General features: G+C 43.6%; 1 protein-coding gene and 1 long non-coding RNA gene across 8 annotated transcripts in view; both read left to right on the forward strand.

The window, feature by feature from the left end:
• The window catches only part of ORC3 (origin recognition complex subunit 3), a 69,204-nt gene extending 61,936 nt beyond the window's left edge, over positions 1-7,268 (forward strand). For all 7 annotated transcript variants that reach the window (XM_075923856.1, XM_075923853.1, XM_075923854.1 and 4 more), the window contains 3 exons: positions 3,091-3,207; positions 3,639-3,718; positions 4,526-7,268. In XM_075923856.1, the coding sequence (XP_075779971.1) occupies positions 3,091-3,207; positions 3,639-3,718; positions 4,526-4,631 (303 nt within the window). In that variant the 3' untranslated portion in view covers positions 4,632-7,268. The remainder of the gene's footprint in view (positions 1-3,090; positions 3,208-3,638; positions 3,719-4,525) is intronic.
• A 1,608-nt stretch (positions 7,269-8,876) lies between these two features.
• On the forward strand, positions 8,877-19,609 carry LOC142827827 (uncharacterized). The gene is made up of 2 exons (XR_012902594.1): positions 8,877-9,793; positions 16,651-19,609. It is a non-coding gene; the product is annotated as an uncharacterized LOC142827827 (long non-coding RNA).
• The last annotated feature ends 93 nt before the right edge of the window (positions 19,610-19,702 follow it).

A 19,702-nucleotide genomic window follows, 5' to 3' on the forward strand; every position in this document is an offset into this window, starting at 1 on the left:
ATAAGAAAAACAAGTAAGCTTGTTAATGTATGCAGACATATTTATGCTTGTATTGCTTCCCTCCCTAAAGAGATCTGACATCTGTTTATTAGATGATGAGCACTTTGTCTCTGTCCTCATTAATTTATCTTCATTGATCCATATAATTAAATATTCCTTACTGTGGTGTACAAAATAGAACAAGCAAAAGAGAACAAAAATAAACTTAATAAAATACCTGCTGTCAGTCAAAATAAAGACAGCAGTAAAGTAGCCATGCTGCTGATTTGAGTAGTGTCCCTGTGGGTGTGTCAGTATAAGTGTGCTGGCATCCCTGAGCTACTGATTGGAGAACTTTTATAGCCATGTCCATTAGGCCTACACATGCACTGTGTCTTGCCACAAGGCTAGCCAGCGTATGCAAGTTAACCCTCCTCATTTCCCTCTCCGCTGCCCCAGTTAGAGATGGAGCTGTTGGCAGTCAATTACAGCCATTACCTTAGCTTACATATTTGTCATCTGAAGAAGTGGGTTGTGCCCATGAAAGCTCATTATACTTTCTATATTTTTTGGATAGTCTCTAAGGTGCTACAGGACCATTTTTTTAAGTTGTTTTTTAGTTACAGACTAATACAACTACCCCTCTGAGATTTCTATAGCTAGCTAGTCTCCCCAGTTGTAGGGGGTTTTTTTTTCCAATTTTCTTTTTTTTTTTTTTAAGACATGGGAGTGAGTTGATGCCTTCATTTTTCTCCCCCCCCCCCCTTTTTTTTCCATTGGAGACCCTGCCCCCAAGAGGATATATCTGGCTCACTACTTTGAGAAGTGCCTCTCCTGCAAAGGGTATCCTTGTAAGAGACTACAGTAATCTACCAGGGGGAGCTAGGTTGCCTTTCCACTGTGCAAACTGGTCTATCTCCCACGACCTCATACTGTCAGTGGCTTATCTCCTGGGCAGACAAAACTTGATAGTGGTCAGTCTTAACACAAATCACACAGGACCACGAGTGGGAGATAAACCAACTGTTCTTCACAACATATTCTTGCAGTGGGGGGGACTAACCACAGATAAGTTTGCCACTTACCTGAACAAGAAATATCCCAGCTACTGCTTCAGAGCAGGGATCAGATAACACTCCATGGGCAACGCTCTCTTTCTCACCAGGGAAAGGGTCCTCTATGCCTTTCCTCCTATTGTCAAAAATCCTGCTAAAAAGAAAGAGAACACATGTCATACCAACTGCTCCTATTTGGCTGAGGGAGACCTGGGACCGTTACATGTCACAGCTTATGATACATCCAACAATGTCTCCAGTCCGCTCCATACCTCCTCTTGCAGAAAAAAGGACACACCCTACATCCTAATCTTCACTTCAAGGCATGACTTTGTGGTTTCAGCACCTAGAGAACTCCTGCTCAAAGGAGGTACAAGATGTATTAACTACACAAGAGACAGTCCTCTGCATACCATACTTAACCTGCAAAAATGGTCCAGGTTCGGTTTTGGTGTACTTCCCAACAAGTTTCCCCAACATCCTTTGCTATTCCTAAGATCCTAGACTGCATACTGACCCTACAAAGATTATCTCTCAGCTTTTGAGTCCACATAGTGACAATAGCAATCTTCTCCTAACAAGCAAAGTGATATTCAGTGCTGATAAACCTTTTAGTGGCTGGTGTATCAGGCCATCAGTAAAGCCACTTTCATTGAGAGGTATGTAAGCAATCACCTCCTATAAGAGAATAGGAGAAATAGCCATTCTGATAGCACATCCCTAGAACACTGTATTCTTTTGGGACAAGGTTATGCTCAGGCCACATCCAAAATTCATCTCTTAAGCTAACCTCTCCATTGCATATGAATCAATTGATTCACCGTCTGTTGAGACAGAGAGGCTTCACTACATCCACTAGATGCCTGGAGAGCCCTTGCCTTTTACCTGGATAGGACAAAGCCTTTCAGGAAGTCTAAGTGCTTTGTCTCTATTGCAGAAAGGTCCAACGCTCTCTGCAGTATCTGCCCAAAGACTCTCCAAATAGGTCTCGAACTGTATTAGACAACATTATCAAGTTTGCAACACAACCCCGCCATATAGTATGTGCACACACTCCACGAGGTCAGTCTCCCCAACCATCGCCTTCTTCAGAAATGTCCCTGTCTCTGAGATTTGTAGATCAGTGGTATGGGCATTAGTCCACATCTTTTCAGAACATTATGGCCAACAAGGACTCAGCCTTCGATGCCATCTGTGGCACCACAGTACTGTGATCTGTGACTAACTCATCTCCAAAGTCCCAGCCTTTTACCTTGGGAGCCATTTATAGTGGAGCACCCATAGTCAGTGTTCCCTCTAAGCAGTGGGGCAGCAGAGCTTCACAGGTGAGATTAATCAGGCCCACCCAATTAGTCAGCTCTGCTCAGGGAGCCCTGAGCCTCTGACTGGGCAGGATTGATTAATCACCCATGAAGCTGTGCTGCCCCACTGCTTAGAGGGAACACTGACTATAGGGACGCTTTCAAAGAGAAAAAGAAGTTAGTTTGAGCCATCATTACTGCACTTTGAGATGAGGTCCCAATGAGTGCTCCACAACTCACCCTCTTCCCCTCTACTTCAGAGTTCTTTTCTGTTACTCTGTGGTAGAGGAAATATTGACAGGATTAGCCCATGCACACTGATGGTAGGGCACAAGGAGAAAGAACTCATGTGCAGACCTAATAGACACTGCTATCAAAGTTCTCCAATCAGCAGTGCAGGGCTGCAAGTACATCCAAAGTGGAGTACTCACTCATAGGGACATGTGTTGAATGGCCATTGTTATTGCACAAGATGAATAATGTCTTTTTGCAAACCAGATGATATGTTAAGATTTCTTGCATCCACAGTGGATTTGTGGAGGGAAGGGTTTTGTTTTTGTTTTAGGTTGGGGTTTTGGTTTTGTTGGTACTTCACACCATACTTCTAAAGGCAGCGACAAAAAATATGAAAAAAATGGCAACAGTGCTAACTTCCTGAGTTATGTGAGGTTGATCATATTTTCTTTCAACACTAGAGATGTTTAAAGATAACGAATTGTGGTGTGATAACTGCCCTCATTTTCTATTTTTTATAGAATCAAACTTTGAAAAGTGATGTAGGATGCATTTCTAACACTGCTCCTGACATATGCATAGCATATAAACTTCATTTGGAGTGTGGCAGATTAATAAATCTTGTTGACTGGTTAGAGGTACGTGAAGATGAAAACAAAGACTATATGTGTGTGAAGACTCTAGATTTTGATACTTTTGCATGGATTTTTGTTTCTCTCCAATGTCACCACTTTTGAAAGCCAAAGTCTTCTCATATTATATTGACTCCAGTCTCTGCTAGTATGTGTAATGCCCACAAATCACCATCCCATTCAACCTCCCCTGCCAGTGCTGGGAATCATTTTTATTACCAGCACTGCTCTCTCACATTGAAACTCCTTGTTGCAGCTTGTATCTTATTTATGTTGCATGCAAACCAGATGTTATGCTTTACAAAGCTACCTTTTTCCTCTAGACTTTTAATTTTTGCTGATGTGTGTGTTCACAGGAAAGTGTAATGCAAGTATGGTCTCTGAGGTATGTGTGGTTGAGAGAGTTATATATCTTACCTGCTTTTTTTCCCCTTTAGGCTTTTTCAACTGTAGTAACTGCAGTTGAAGGAAAAGACTTAGATTCAACGGCCACAGACCAGATGGATGAAATTATTCAGTATCCTTTATTTTGTTCCTGAATTTATTTTTTAACGTTCACTTACATGCAAGCCAGTGGCCTTTTTCTCATGGATGAACCAAAGTTTTACAAATGCAGCTTCCCCATTCACTGAGAACTGACTGAAAGAGGGCTGAATTATTTTTTTTATTTTTTTTAAACAATACAAAATAAAGGAGGGTTGACCGTTTGTCATAGAACACATTTTTTCAATACTTTAATTCTTTTAGGGTTGGGCAAGATGAGGTCCCATGTGCCACAGAATATTGTTTGTATAATATATGCCCTAATTTAATTGTTCCATAGTCTATTATAGGTTTCCTTTTAAAGTGTCAACTTCCATTTAATATTTCTGGGGAAATTAAATCTGCATTTAAAATCAACTGTATCTAGGTGTTGTGGAGAGACTGGCACAAACAAGTCTACTGAAGGCATCGCTTCACTTATGATGCAAGTACAAATAATTAATGCTTGAATTGCAGTCAAAAGCTATGGCATTTTTTTTCAACCAGATAGGTTTCATTCAGTTGGATGGGGTCCTTCCCTGCCTTATTCCAGTTTTGTTGTCTCAGAGTGTACAAACAAAATTCTAAATATTTTGAGTTTATAAAATAAATATTCTGTAGGCCTGAATTCATGTTGCCTTGATTTAAATGAATTTGTGCCCTCACCTTGCTGAAGCAGTACTTACTGTGCTCCAATAATTCCCTCCCATGCTAGAAAGAAATTTAAGTGATGACTTGATTCGATTTGGCTATTTTGATCATGACATTTACACATGTTGATTTCCTTTACCAGAGCCTCCAGTGCTCGTTTTATTAGAGCTGTTTCAGAACTGGAACTTTTAGGATTCATAAAGCCTAGCAAGCAGAAAACCGATCACGTGGCAAGGCTCACCTGGGGAGGCTGTTAAATGATAGAACAAAAGTCTACATGTGAAGGTTCATTACAGCACATGGAGAACAGCACAGCCGCTAGGAAAAATTAATCGCTGCTGTAACTACTGATGTTGAGTTAACTAAGGATGAATTTGACTTATGTACTATATTCTAATTGCCAACAAAATACTACCTCTTTTCTATACTTCATTTTGTATGGACAAGGGGTCAGTTTTAGTACATAATTTAATATTCACTTAAAATTGCAAAATTCTGACCAGTTCTGTATTAGTTTTCCTTTTTTGTAACATAACATATATGTTAGATCATAGTGGTGGTGAAGAGCCAGGAGCCCAGAATGAAATTTGTTGACGTTTTCTTTTAGATGTATAAACTATGAATATTTAAGTAGTGATGTTATGAAATGTCCTCCAGATACTGCATATTTTCAAAAAGCCTATATGATTTTCTGAGAAATTCAATAGCAAGTCTGTCACCAGCACCCACTGAGCACTGCCCTACCAGCTGCTGTGGGCTGAGCAGAACTATTTGATGAGCCTGGTGATGGTGTTCTGGGAAGACTTGTCTATAAACAGAAGAAAACCACACTTCTGTAATGAAGGATGAAGGAAAATGAAGGAAAAGTATTCCTGAAGGGACAGTCGCCATCTATACTGTGCTATTTGAAAACATTACAGCTGGATGGTAAATAAGCCTTTTAAAAATACTCCTTTAGTTAACCTGTTATCGGTCAGATTTCCTTATTGGCATAGGAGAAAATAGTGAATGTTGAGTAGTTATTAATGTTGAAGGAAGGTAATAAAAAATACCCCTTTATTCCTGTTTCTCCTTGCATTCTTGCCCTCAAGATTTTTATTGTGTGCTGGGACAAGCAAGGAAAACAGCTGCATGGGCCTAATACAACTGTTTACATGCTGTTATGACAGCTGTCCCGCCACTGACATCACTCGCTAGACAGAATGTTTCAAACTATTTGTGCCCTGGACAATCAATGAAGCAAGTTTAATCATGAGGCCATCCTACTGACATGTAGATATGAAGACAGAACAACTAGAGTAAAACCCTAGCAATTCTGAATTGTGTGTAAAGTGCCACCAGGGTGGAGGTACAAATTGGGCTCCTAAACCAAGTCTACATTATTTTTTCAGCTCTAAAAACTTGCAAAGCAGATTATCCTCATACAGTAATCTCTTGTGATTATTGTTGAAGTAACTTCCTGGGCAGGGGGGAAAAACAGTGATTATGTACAGTGTGTTGGACCTTTTTTAAAGTTAGATTGAAGATCTCATGATGCAATAGTGTGGACAAACTAGCCTACTTTAAAGCAAGGACCAAAGTTTTATTTTCTTTCATTCTGAAGTGATTTTAGCACATGGTATTAGCTGATGAATAGTACTTAGCTATATTCTCAGTGTGCTATGTGCAGATTTCAGCCCAAAGTACCTTACTACCATTACTAAGAGCTGCATTGCTCAAGGGTTAGCAGTTATTCCTGAAGCCCAACTAATGGAAATTTTGTCTGGTAATTGCATGCTGTCCAAGACTACTTTCCCCATATTTTCTTCAAAAAAACTAAATTCCTTAGGTTGTCTTGCTTTCTGAATAATTGCATTCCTGAAGCACCCCCTTCCATGTAGGAAAAAATAAATTCTGCTCATTTGTTTTGATTATATTGTGCCTCTTTTTACCTAGTTTTTGTTCTGCACTTACTCTATTACTACACTCTAAAGTTACTTTAACAAATCTCTGTTTATCCTTGGAAGTACTTAATGATCTACTCGTTCTTGGCATTTTTTTCCCTCTTGAACAACTGAAGTTCATACGTGCTTAGTAGCTGTGTTTTAATATTCCATGCTTGAGTAATGAGAAGCTGGATAGATCTGTATAGGCAGAGTGCTAAATGTGAAAAATGGCATGTTTACATTTCTGTGATAGAATATACACAAGATGTACTCAGACATGTTAGTTAACACAATTCATGGCAATATTGCTTATTGTAGGAAGTCTTGTTCATATAGTTTGACTTGAATCCAACAATAGTTCTTATCAGTAGTGATGACCAGAAAGATGTAAGGTTTGAATGTAGGTGAAGCCAGTGCATTTCCTGGAGATGAGATATCCCATACACAAGTAATTACTTATACCCTTCCTAGTGTTGACACACATGGTAAAAATGATTCCTTTCTATCATTTCACTGCTTCCACTTAAGTAAGAGAGAATCTAGAAGTTACTTTGGGGAAGTCCTATAGCCTGTTATACAGGTTAGACTGGATGACAGTGGTCCCTTCTGGCTTAGGATTCGATATTGATGATTCTGCCTCCCTGCTACAGTTTCTCTTGCATGCACTACTTGTTTCACAAGTGTTTCTATTTGACAGCTTCATGTGGGAGGCTGGGTGTGGGCAGCTAGATTACATATCCCAAGTTTGTCCAGCATCATTTGAATTGGGAAGAAACAAAATGTGATTTTCCAATGACCAGAATATTTTTGTATGTGCTTGTTTTCTGTGGTGTATAGTTTTGTCTGTTTTTTAATAGATCCCTAGCTATATTTATCCTTTTCTGCTGTACATTTCCCTCAAGTTTGCATATTTGTTTTGTTAAAGTGCCAGTTATTTCTATGCATTGTTTAATAAATGCTGTAACTCCCTTTCCTATCCTTGATGTTGCTTTGAGATCATAATTGACTCATATGCTACTCATGTAAATGAACTATACTTCAATATTTTTGCCTTCTAAATGCTATTGCTTCACATCTGTGTTTTAAGGATGTTTGTTTTAGCAAAACTAATTTTGAGCCTTGCAAGGGCCTATTTTTTCTAAATTGTCTGCAATTCTTATCTTCATTCTACACCACTGTTGGCACACAGGGTGAAAACATCTACATGTCTCATCTATCATGATATATTGGTGCTTGTTTCTAAATAATTCATAATCTGGGTTATGGCAGTGTCAAATATGTAGCCCTGTTTCATGCCGACATCCACACTGAACCACACGGGCTGGTTAGCCTTGGAGAACATTTCCCATCTGGTCCTGTGACCTTGATGTTTTTGAATAGAATGATGTTGTACTGCAGAATATTCCACAGTGTATCCCTGTGAACTGTCAAGTCTTGTCAGAAAAAAATAGAACTTGCCCTTCTATACAATAAATACATTCTTTTGAGGGTATCTGATGTACATAAGCTCTCCTGAGCCTGATGCATCTGGCAATGGCTGTTATGCCCAAGACTGGATAAAATGGGAAAGGTTGAGCCTTGTGAAAACATACTGATCTAGGCACATGCTTCAAGCAAGAGAAGAAATCTCATTTACTCTGGCCATTGTAACAGGCAGTCATGCTCATTGACAGATTGGGGAGGGAGGGTAGGAGATCAGTCAACTGGGAACCTTAACCCATCATAAGATGTCAATCATATAGCACTATGTTCTGACAAAGGAACAAACTAATGAGGATAAAGTTATGCAGTTCCCTCCAAAATGGGACTGACAATAGCTAACCATGACTTAATCCTTGTTCTTGGCAACAAGAATGTCAGAATCAAGGACTAGAAAGAGCAACTAGGGAAAGCATGTGTTGGGAACTATCAACCAAAATGGTAAGACAATTTAACAGTGCTAAGTATCTGACCTAACTCTTAGAAATGCCCTATACAGCCAGCTACCGGGTTACGAACACATCAGCTTACAACTATTCATATTTACGGCCAACCTCCTATACAGCCGGTCCCCAAGTTACAAACGAAATCCACACTTACAAACAGCATGGCCGTACGTAAGTGAATGTAATCCAATTTACGAACAGATCAAGTTACGACGTAGTGTTTGGTACATAACTCGGGGACTGGCTGTATTCCAGGGATGGGCAATTTTTGCCCAGAGGGCACTTCAAAAATTTTTGATTAGTCTGGGGGTGGAAGAGCCTCTTTGCCCCCTCCCCTTCCCATTAGGCACCCATGCCCTGAAAGAGGCTTGGCACGCTCCCTTACCCCCAGGCTAATCAGTGCCTGGGGATGGGAGAGCACAGGAAGTCTCATCCCACCCTGTGAGGAGCATATGGTGTTTTGACATGCTACAGGCTCTGGGGCAGGGAAGCTTCATGCCTCTCCCCTGCCTCCTGGCCCTGATGGCAGAGCAGTGCATGAAGTCTCCTCCCCCCACCCAGCAGCACATGGCACTTCAAAGCACCACATGCTCCTGGGGGCAGGGAAGCATGCAAAGCCTTCTCTGCTCTGTCCTATCCATCCCCCCCCCCCCCCCCCCCCCCTCCTGGGGCAGAAGCAGGGCCTCCACAGGCCAGATCACCCACTTAGGCCGAATCCATCCTGTAGAGGCCCTTTTGCCCACCGCTGCCCCATTCCCTCACACACAAACATGTAATTCACCAGATTTTTGGGGGGAGGAGGGGATTAACCACATTTGCATTGCCTTGAGTTAAATAATCTGTTCAAGATGTAAGCAGTGACCACAGAAGCTGCATTGCTACACTGCAATTCATCAGTTTAAGTGCTAAAGAAAAGCAGTATAAAATTAAAAAAATGTATTATGAGGATTTCTAACTTTAAGGAACAGATTTGAGGCACTGCCAGAAGAAAATGTTGAGACAAACTGGGATTGGAAAAAAAAATGGGCGGTGCTCAGAGATGATGGATTTTAAGATGCATCATTCACAAGTTGATATTGGCATAGGCAGAACAAGAATTGGGTAAGCCAAGAGATGTCACATCCAGCAAGGAAAGTGCTGAAATACACAACTCCTGAATATTAAGGTCAAACTTCTGGGGAAATTAACACAAGGAAATGTAAACATCTAAGCATCTGATGCTACTGCTGAGAGGAAACCCCCACAGTGCTGTTTACTAATTGACTAAAACCCTATGTGCAAATTTCAAAACAAGACAAAATGGAAAAAAATTTACAACAGATGAAACTGAGCAGACAGAACATCTCAATATACCCATCCCCCCTTAAACTCTGTATTTTGATTAAATTTGAACTTGGTCAGACTGAAATCCAGCAGACGTGTACAGGCTGCAACTGAAGTTGAAACAGAAATATATAGATTTATCAAATTACAGCAAAATGGTAACTTAAGTCATTTCATCTGCCCTTTCAGGTAACAGTAGAAGCATCGTGTGTATGTGTCAGTCAGCAGGAGTTCAAAGAAAATGGAGTAAGCTGATAATTGTCTTTCCTTGCCAAAAAGAGCTGACAATAATAAATTGAGTTTCTGCTTGAGGATACTTGTACTCGGAATAATCCAAGTAGATTAGACTTTAGTAAAACTCAATTGCTACAAAGTTTGTGAAAAGGCACAAATAACTGAAGCTTCTTGTTACGCAAGTGGTTTTGCATGATTGGCTCAGTTCTAGTAAAACTAAGAAACTGAATACGAGGTCCCAGCCTAGAACATCATTAGCCTTTAACTGTAAAATACTAGTTACCAATGCTGTCTTAACACCCTCACTACTTAGAAATGTGAACTAGAAATAATTTAAGATGGTGTTTCAAAGCAATTACAGCTCAATTGTTTAGTTCTAGGCTCTAGAGCAGTGGTCCCCAACCTTTTCAGGTTGCCGGGTGCCAGGGGGTGTGGCCGTTCGCCTGCCGGGCGCCAGGGGGCGTGGCCGTTCGCCTGCCGGGCGCCCGGGGGCAGCCCCCCCCATAGCCGCATGCCCGGGGGCGGGGCCCCCTCCAAGCGCCATGCGCCCGGGCCTGGCGCTCCCCCCACCCTCCCCCCGCAAGTGCCCGGGGCCGGCGCTCCCCCCGCCAAGCGCCGCGCGCCAGGTGCCCGGGGCCAGGCCAGCCCCGAGCACCTGGCGGGCGCATGCAAATGCCGCGGGCACCGTGTTGGGGACCATGGCTCTAGAGAACCTTCATACTATTTGACTAGAGCAGTGTTTCCCAATTTTATTTGGCCAAGGAACCCTTTTCAGCTTTTTAGAATTACAAGGAACCCCATGGCTTGTAAAGCGCAAAAAAAAAAAAAAAAAAAAAAGTAGGAGGTGGGGGAGGAGAGAGGGACCCACCAATTCATGAAAATCACATTCCTTCCCCAAACCCCCCCCCCACTCCACCCCCATCTCCCTTCTGTGAGGCCTCATCCGCTCTGTTCCCCTCCTCTCCATCACTTGCTATCCCCAGCCCTTATACCTGTCTCAACCTAGTGAGAGTGAGGTATGGGGTGGGAATGAGGGATTTGGGTGTGGGAAGGGGTGAGAAGTACAAGCTCTGGGAGGGAATTTGGATGCAGGAGAAGGGGATGTTGGCTCAGGGAGGGGGCTCTAGGCTGGGGAGTGTTGGGTTCAGGTGGAAGGTTGGGGTGCTGAGCAAGCCAGGGCTTGTGGATGTGAGGGTGCAGGAGTTTGGGCTGGATATGAAGGACTCAGGACAAGAAGTTTGTGAGTATGATGGGCGAGCGCAAAGATTTGTGATGTGTGGATGGTGGAGGAATGTTGTGGCAGAAGACTGAGGATGTGGGGATGCAGGAGTTTGGGGATGTAAGAGGCTCAGGACAGGGGGTTCCAGTGTATGATAGGCTCAGACTTGGGGTCAGGTGGTGCACGAGTGTTATGATGCTGCAGTGAAATGGGGGTTTGGTCCCAATTGGGGTCTTGTTGGCCTGGCTTCATTTTTAAATAAAATATGTCAAACTCAAAAGGTTTTAGCATTGTCTTTATATGTGAGAGGGGTGAGGAACCTGTTATGAGTCAAAGGTCACTGACCCACAGAAAAGTCAGTTGGGGCCACACAAGTGAGATGCAAAAAAAAAAAAAAAAGCTCCTCCAAAAAAACCCCAAGCCTCACTAATGTGGTCCCAGATGTGCTGGTGGGTGCTGGGGCTGGAGAGAGGGTGCTGCTGGGTGGAAGGATGCTGGCCCAGGTGGCAGGGTGCTGGGGCAAGGTGCTGGGGCAGGCAGGTGGCATAGTGCTGGGGTCAGGGACATGGTCCTGCTGGGCACTAGGGTGACTGGCAGGGTGCTGGGACAAGGAACAGGGTGCTGCTGGGTGCTAGCGTGGATGGCAGAGTGCTGGGGCCGGGGCCGGGGCGGTGCTGAGTCCTGGGGTGTGAAGCAAGGTGCTGGGGCCAGGGCGGTACTAGGGTGGATGGCAGGACTGCAAAGGAGCGGGATAGGGATGGGGTGCAGGATCTGGGAGGGAGCTGGGGGGCGGAAGGAGACAAGGTCTGGGTGGTAGGTAGGGTGCAGAAGCAGGCTGGATGTAGGGTATCTGGCTACGAGGGAGGGTGCGAGGAGGGGACTTGGGTAGGAGTTGGACCTCCCTGATCTGGCACCCTCTAGACCTGACTGGTCCCAGATGGGGAATTTTTGGACCAGGGGAGGTCATTTCAGGGCTCCTGGTTCCCCCCCCCCCCTCCACACTAGGCTTCTTTGCACCTCTATCCTCTGCAACTGAACTAAGCTGCCCACCCCTGCTGGTTCCCTGCACTTCCCCCAAAACCATCCCCCACAATCCAAGGGAGTGCAGCACCAGTTCCCTGCAGGCCCTCACAGCCCAGCTGAGCTGCCAGTCTGTTCTGTATGCCCTCCCCCATCCACCTCAGCCCAGCTGAGCACTGCACGCTTCCCCCACAGCACAGCTGAGCCCAATTTCCCTGCACCTCCTCCAAGCCCCACAAAACTGCTGAGCCAAGAGCCGATTCCCTGTTCTTCCCCCACCCTCACCCCCGTTGAGTCTAGCCCCGGTTCCCAGCACCTCCCTCCTCCTGCAGTCAAACTGAGCTCTGAGGGGTCCCCCCCCCCACACCAACCCACCTCACAGCCCAGCTCCCCACTCTGCATAGAATCATAGGACTGGAAGGGACCTCAAGAGGTCATCGAGTCCAGCCCCCCGCCCTCAAGGCAGGACCAAGCTCCGTCTACACCATCCCTGACAAATGTCTATCCAACCTGTTCTTAAATATCTCCAGAGAGGGAGATTCCACCACCTCCCTTGGCAATTTATTCCAATATTTGACCACCCTGACAGTTAGGAATTTTTTCCTAATGTCCAATCTAAACCTCCCTTGCTGCACTTTAAGCCCATTACTCCTTGTCCTGTCCTCAGAAACCAAGAGGAACAAATTTTCTCCTTCCTCCTTGTGACACCCTTTTAGATATTTGAAAACCGCTATCATGTCCCCCCTTAATCTTCTTTTTTCCAAACTAAACAAGCCCAGTTCACGAAGCCTGGCTTCATAGGTCATGTTCTCTAAACCTTTAATCATTCTTGTCGCTCTTCTCTGTACCCTTTCCAATTTCTCCACATCTTTCTTGAAATGTGGCGCCCAGAACTGGACACAGTACTCCAGCTGAGGCCTAACTAGTGCAGAGTAGAGCGGCAGAATAACTTCACGAGTTTTGCTTACAACACACCTGTTGATACAACCTAGAATCATATTTGCTTTTTTTGCAACAGCATCACACTGTTGAGTCATATTCAACTTGTGGTCCACTATGACCCCTAGATCCCTTTCCGCCATGCTCCTTCCTAGACAGTCGCTTCCCATCTTGTATGTATGGAACTGATTGTTCCTTCCTAAGTGGAGCACTTTGCATTTCTCTTTATTAAACCTCATCCTGTTTACCTCTGACCATTTCTCTAACTTGCTACGGTCATTTTGAATTATGTCCCTATCCTCCAAAGAAGTTGCAACCCCACCCAGTTTGGTATCATCTGCAAACTTAATAAGCGTACTCTCTATCCCAATATCTACATCATTGATGAAGATATTGAACAGTACGGGTCCCAAAACAGACCCTTGAGAAACTCCACTTGTTATCCCTTTCCAGCAGGATTTAGAACAGTTAACAACAACTCTCTGACTACGGTTATCCAGCCAATTATGCACCCACCTTATCGTGGCCCTATCTAAGTTATATTTGCTTAGTTTATCAATAAGAATATCATGCGAGACCGTATCAAATGCCTTACTAAAGTCTAGGTATATGACATCCACCGCTTCTCCCTTATCCACAAGGCTCATTATCTTATCAAAGAAAGCTATCAGATTAGTTTGGCATGACTTGTTCTTCACAAACCCATGCTGGCTATTCCCTATCACTTTATTACCTTCCAAGTGTTTGCATATGATTTCCTTAATTACCTGCTCCATTATCTTCCCTGGGACAGACGTTAAACTGACCGGTCTGTAGTTTCCTGGGTTGTTCTTATTCCCCTTTTTATAGATGGGCACAATATTTGCCCTTTTCCAGTCTTCTGGAATCTCCCCTGTCTGCCATGATTTTTCAAAGATCATAGCTAAAGGCTCAGATACCTCCTCTATCAGCTCCTTGAGTATCCTGGGATGCATTTCATCAGGACCTGGTGACTTGCTGACATCTAACTTTCCTAAGTGATTTTTAACTTGTTCTTTGTGTATCCTATCTTCTAAACTTACCCTCTCTCTGCAACCCAGCTGAGCTCAGTTTCCCTGCACCTTCCCCCAAACCATGTAGACATGCTGAGCCAGTGCTGATTCCCTGCCCCTGCCTTCCTCCCTCCCCTTGGCTGTGTCTACACTAGCACAATCTTGTGCAAAAATTTGCTGTCTACACTGGCCGTGTGTTCTTGCGCAAGTAAACTAACGTTCTCATGTATGAAATCAGGGCTTCTTCCGCAAGAACTATGATGCTCCCACTCAGAGATAAGCCCTTTTGAGCAACTATTCTTGCACAAGAGGCCAGTGTAGATAGATAACATGAATTTCTTAAGCAAGAAAGCCCTATGGCTAAAATGGCCACCTGCACTTTCTTGGGCAAGTGGTACATCCACACTGCCATAGATGCTCTTGTGCAAAAGCACAGCTCATACATGGAAGAGTGGATGTGTTCTTGCGCAAGAAACAACCAGTGTAGACATAGCCTAACAGTTTCCTCACATGAGCAAAATGTATTTTGTGTTGTGCACCAGTATTGAGTTCATGTGGCTTGTTTGGATGTGCCACCCAAGTTATTAATAAATATTTTTAAACCACTACCTTTTCCCTCTGCTGCCACGTCAGCTCCCCTGGTGCCTGCTGCCCCCCGACTCCTCACCCTCCTCTGCTGTCCTGACTCCTGCTCTTCTCACTGCCCTCAGCCCTCCTGCGACCTGCCCCCCTCCACCAGCCCTTCTCTCCTCCTTGTGCCCACTTCTCCAGTAGCCCCACTCTGATCATGTGAGCTACCCCTCCTCATCCCCTCTTCTAACACCTCCCTCTACAAACCCGCCCTGCCTCTCTCCTCTGATGGTCCCTCTACTACAGGTGTCTGCCTTTCTGCTTCACCCCCAGAATCTCCTGGAACCTGCACGTTCCCTTACTCCTGGTGCCTCCCCCTTCCCTCACTTCTCCTGCCCCCTTTGCTCCATTTTTCCCTGATGCCCACCCCTCACCACCCTCATGCCCGTGCCCTCTCTCATGACTTGCTCCATCCCAGCCTTCCTCATGCCCACCCCTTCTTTCAAGCCTTCACCTAGCACCTCCCCTCACCCTTCTAGCCCCCAATGCCCTTACCCTCTCCCCTCCCAGCATCACCTTGTCCCCCTCCCACTGACACCTCCCCTCCTGCCCTTTTCCTCATTGTCTGCGCTTGGCCCCCTGGCATTTGTCTCTCCTGCACCCGTCCCTTTGCCTTCCCCTTCGCCTCCGCACAAGCACCTTGCTTTCCCAACCCTTCCCCTCTGCACAAGCCCCTTCCCTTCCCTTCCCTCCCTCTCCCCCGTACCTCCTGCCTTCCACTTCGCGGGGCCGGAGTCTGCACTTTGTCCCCCGACTCCGAACCCGCAACTCAGCCATGTGGCGCATCACAGTGCCCAGCAAGTTTAAAATCCCAGGCCATGACGTTACGTCTGGGCATCTCTCCACCCACTGGTTGGAGCATGCTGCGCAGGGCAGCAGCAGCCAGCCAGGGGGAGCTCAGGGAAGGTTGCAACAAGCAGGGGCGGGGGAGAGACGCTTTGGGGCTGGGGTGGGAGGACACGTGCGCAGGGGGGGGAAGGGGGGCGTGCGCTCGGGACCTGCTCCAGCCCAGGGTTCTGCAGAGCACCAATTGGGAAACACTGGACTAGAGAATAAAACAGGATTGAATGGACACAGAACAGTGATGAAAGATATTGTAAAATGATCTGGACTATTAGTTAATGAGAAGTAAAGCATAGAAAGTGTGCCCACTTCTATAGAAGTGATATATTCAAACCCAGCAATTAATTGTCCTAGCTTGTGAAATGATAGGCTTTCCTTTCCAAGTGTTATGACCTCTTGTCTTAGTTCTCCCAAAGGTCAAATCAATGGCTGTAAATTGAAGATTTGACGCTTAGAAGTGTCACTGCCTGTCCATCAGATGTATTTTACTTTCATTGGCACTGTACATCTATCCCTTCAAAAAGCCCTAACGGTTTAAAAAAAAGTGTTAAGCACCAGTGAACCATTTTTGAACAATGCCTTTTTGCCTCTGCTTTTCGCTTTATTTAGCCACAGTGGTACTTTTTTCCCCCCTAAGAATACATTTGGGATTTTTTTTTCAAGTTTCCATGCAGCATGTGGGCATATCATTTTGTGACTGCACTCTAATTTCCATTTAACTAGCTTACTCATTTTTGTGTAGTTCCCTTTCTAAAATTAAATGCTACTGTGGTAGGCTGCTTTGATGTCTTCCACCCCCCCTTCTCATACTATTTAATTTATTTGGGTTGTTATTACCAAGCCGTTCCACTACATTCATTTCTTGGCCCAGATCTTGTGCTCCACTTAGGATAAACCAAGAATTGCCCCTCTCTCTTTGTGGGAACAGAACCCACAGCCTTCCGGCCACCCTTCTGCACTGCAGCTTGCAGCAGTGCTGCCTTCTGAGTTGGGTATCAGTATCACAACTCTCACTGCACACCTCCCAATAACTTCACAACCATGCCACAACTGCTTTTTGGGTCAGAATCTGTACAAATGCAACAGTGAAATTTCAGATTTCAGGAATGTGTTAAAGCTGTATTGTAATTTTATTAAATGAAAAAAATGTTAACTGCATGCAACTGCTTTTTGCTTTTGGATTGTAGGTTACATGTAGCTTTTCACAAGACTGGCAAAAAATATCACTCAAGTGCTACATCCATGCAGATCCCAAGTCAATGGAAGAAATGCAACAATCCAACTGCAAGGAACGAATTTTACATAATACCTAAGCAGAATACTCTGCCACAAGCCCATCTATAGAAATATGGTGGCTCTAACACACGGGTGGGCAATAATTTTTTACATTTTTACCAGGGAGGGGGCAGGGGACTTTCACAAATTTTGGGAGTGGTTGCAGGCCATCCCTGAAGGGAGGAGGGATGAGACATTATGCATTCCCCCGAGGCCTTGATTGGCCTGGAGGTGCGGGAGTGACAAGGTGGCTGTGGACCAGTCTCTTGCCAGGATGGGTGCGGACCCTATCTTACCCACCCTTGTTCTAACAGGCTTCCCACATCACACTGTCATCTTCTGTGCCTACTCCAAAAGCACCGAAAAGAAAGAAAGAAACTTTGCACTAAAGGGATTTAAAATGAAAGGAAAAAAAGTGTTCAAACAAAACCACAGTCCTAGATTCCGAAAGATTACTGATCTGCATCTCCTGTACAACATGAACCATAGAACTTCCTCAAAATAAGCCCTACAGCATAGCTTTTTAAAAGCACCTAATCTGATTTAAAATGGTCAGCAAGGGAGAATTCACTATGACCCTTGGTAAATTTTACCTAACATTGTTTACAGTAGGCTAAAAATGCCCATGCGCTACAGCTTGAGGAAAAGAACTAGTAAGACATACCAGTCACCTGTTTTAAACCAATGCATCTTTCCTCTTGTTAGAGACAGTTGGTAAGAACTACAGAAAATTCAATAAGTGAATTGTAACTTACAGGTTTTTCTCCAATGACTTTTATTTTTAAACAAGAGGTCAGTATAGTTAGTCCCTTCAAGGAATAGCTCTCAAGTATGAGAAAAGACTACAAAAACCCATCATGCTTAGGCTACGCCCTCTGCCATCAGAGCCTTCACATGCTAGAAATGCACAATAAATGTCCTGAGTTTGAGGGGGCCAAAATAAAAGCAGTAGCTAAATAGTCTATAGCCAAGCTTGAAAGGATTAATTTATCAGTAAATGTCAACTTTCCTGTGTACACTTCAATTAAAATATTTCCATTGATAATCAAAAGGTACGTAGGCCAAGAAAGAAAAATGCTGGTTGGGGACAGAGTTTGATTTAAAGATGCTTACTTTGCTTTGACATTTGTTTTATCAATCATAATAATGCTTTAAGTAATCAATAAGAGACAGTAACAAAATGTTTAAAAACCAACCATCTATTATCAATTTTTTTAAAACCTTGAATTTGGCTAAGGTTACCTAGAGTTTTTCAGGTATCAACTATAAGCATTTTTTCCATCCATCTGCTTCATGCTAAATTTTCAAACAGGCATCAAGCAATCTATACTTAGAACATATGTTGTGGAGATGGAGGGCCTGCATAAGCATGACTAGTAGTGAGACAGCATGTGTTATGTACATAAACTATCCTTCCACTTCAAGCTTAGCCCTGTTCAACGATGCCCGATCATCAGAGCATATTAAGAAATGTATAGATGGTGTGCTTGATAAAATTCACTCAAGTGGATACCACCTACCTATCAATTTAGGAGGAGGGATGCTCTGAAAAACAATGCAGTATATTAGGATGCTGGTGTTTAGCTACAATTCCATTCTGACACAGCAGCCATCTTCCCCACATTCACAGCTCAATGGTGCATTCAAAAGTAGTGGAGAAGGGTTAAGAAGCAGATTGCAAGCATGTCAGTGGTGACAATTCATATTCCCTGCTTTGGATTTTGAAAGGAACCTGAATATTTGTCCTTGTACCTCAAGAAGCATAAGGGAAACTCTAAATGGGTTTGCTTGTCTACTATACTCATCTTCCAACCTCAACAGTCCAAGCACACTCAGTAGGAGTAAATTGTGTCCAGTCCACAGAAATTCAGGTTACAAGTAGAGCTATATGCATCTCTTTGGTATTAGTGACATCACTATTCCAGTACATATGGGTTTGTGAGGAACTGAAATAAGAGCACCTTTCCAAAAATGGATGTTGTAAAGATTGCTTAGAGCCTGTTTGTCAAACAGGAGGCAACAGTTCATATCTCCACACTGGAACTGAGTCTTTAGCCATGTCAGTTCAACTTTAAATACCAAAATAAGACAAAATAAACGTTTCCCAATACAATAGCATTGGTGGGATGTCAAATTCTAACATTCATATAGAACATTCATATAGACGGGGCTTGGCAAACTCTGGTGAGAGCCACTCACCAGCCCCGCACTGCGCATGCGCGAAGCACTGGTGAATGGGGCGCTCAGAGCAACTGGCTGAAATCTACGGTTTGTCAATCCCTGCATATAGACACATGTGGTTGCCGCAGCTTAATCCAAAAAAACCATCTTGTAGTCCCACAGTGGGAAAAATTGCCTGGTCTGTCTTACTCATTGATATCACTGAAATCTGGGGGTGAAAAATGAATAGATGCTGAGTAGATTAGTAATATTAATTGAGAAGATTGTGGTCAGTTATATAAAAAGATAGGCTTCCACATGAAGCAGCTGATCTAAATTTAATAGAAGAATGATTTCCTGGGCTCTGCAGAATTACTCAATATTTCCATCTATTTCCCTCTTCTAAACTAAACTCTCACCTACTTCAGTTGCTAGTAAATTAATGCTTTATTTAAACATGGATTTTTATTTATACACAGAAGTGCCACCTGCATATTAAAAACAAAGAGATTAGAAGTAAATGTTTTATTCTTCCAACTAAATTCCAGTACTACAAGGGCAGTAAAACAATGATACACTGAAAAATTGCAGCAATAAACATTTGTTAAAGACTGATAGAATAAATAAAAACTACAAAAATGAGAAATCATATAAACCCATTCTTAACCCCCAAAAAAGTCATGGAATACAGAAATGCCCTCCTTCACTATTTCACAGGCAGTACTGTGGGCTATTTTGCTTAAAATTGTCCTGGGATTACATTCTAATTTAACTGTGATTACAGTTTTGTTGTAGTGCACAGTT

Source organism: Pelodiscus sinensis, chromosome 3 (assembly GCF_049634645.1).
Source record: "Pelodiscus sinensis isolate JC-2024 chromosome 3, ASM4963464v1, whole genome shotgun sequence".
NCBI classification, from domain to species: domain Eukaryota; kingdom Metazoa; phylum Chordata; order Testudines; family Trionychidae; genus Pelodiscus; species Pelodiscus sinensis.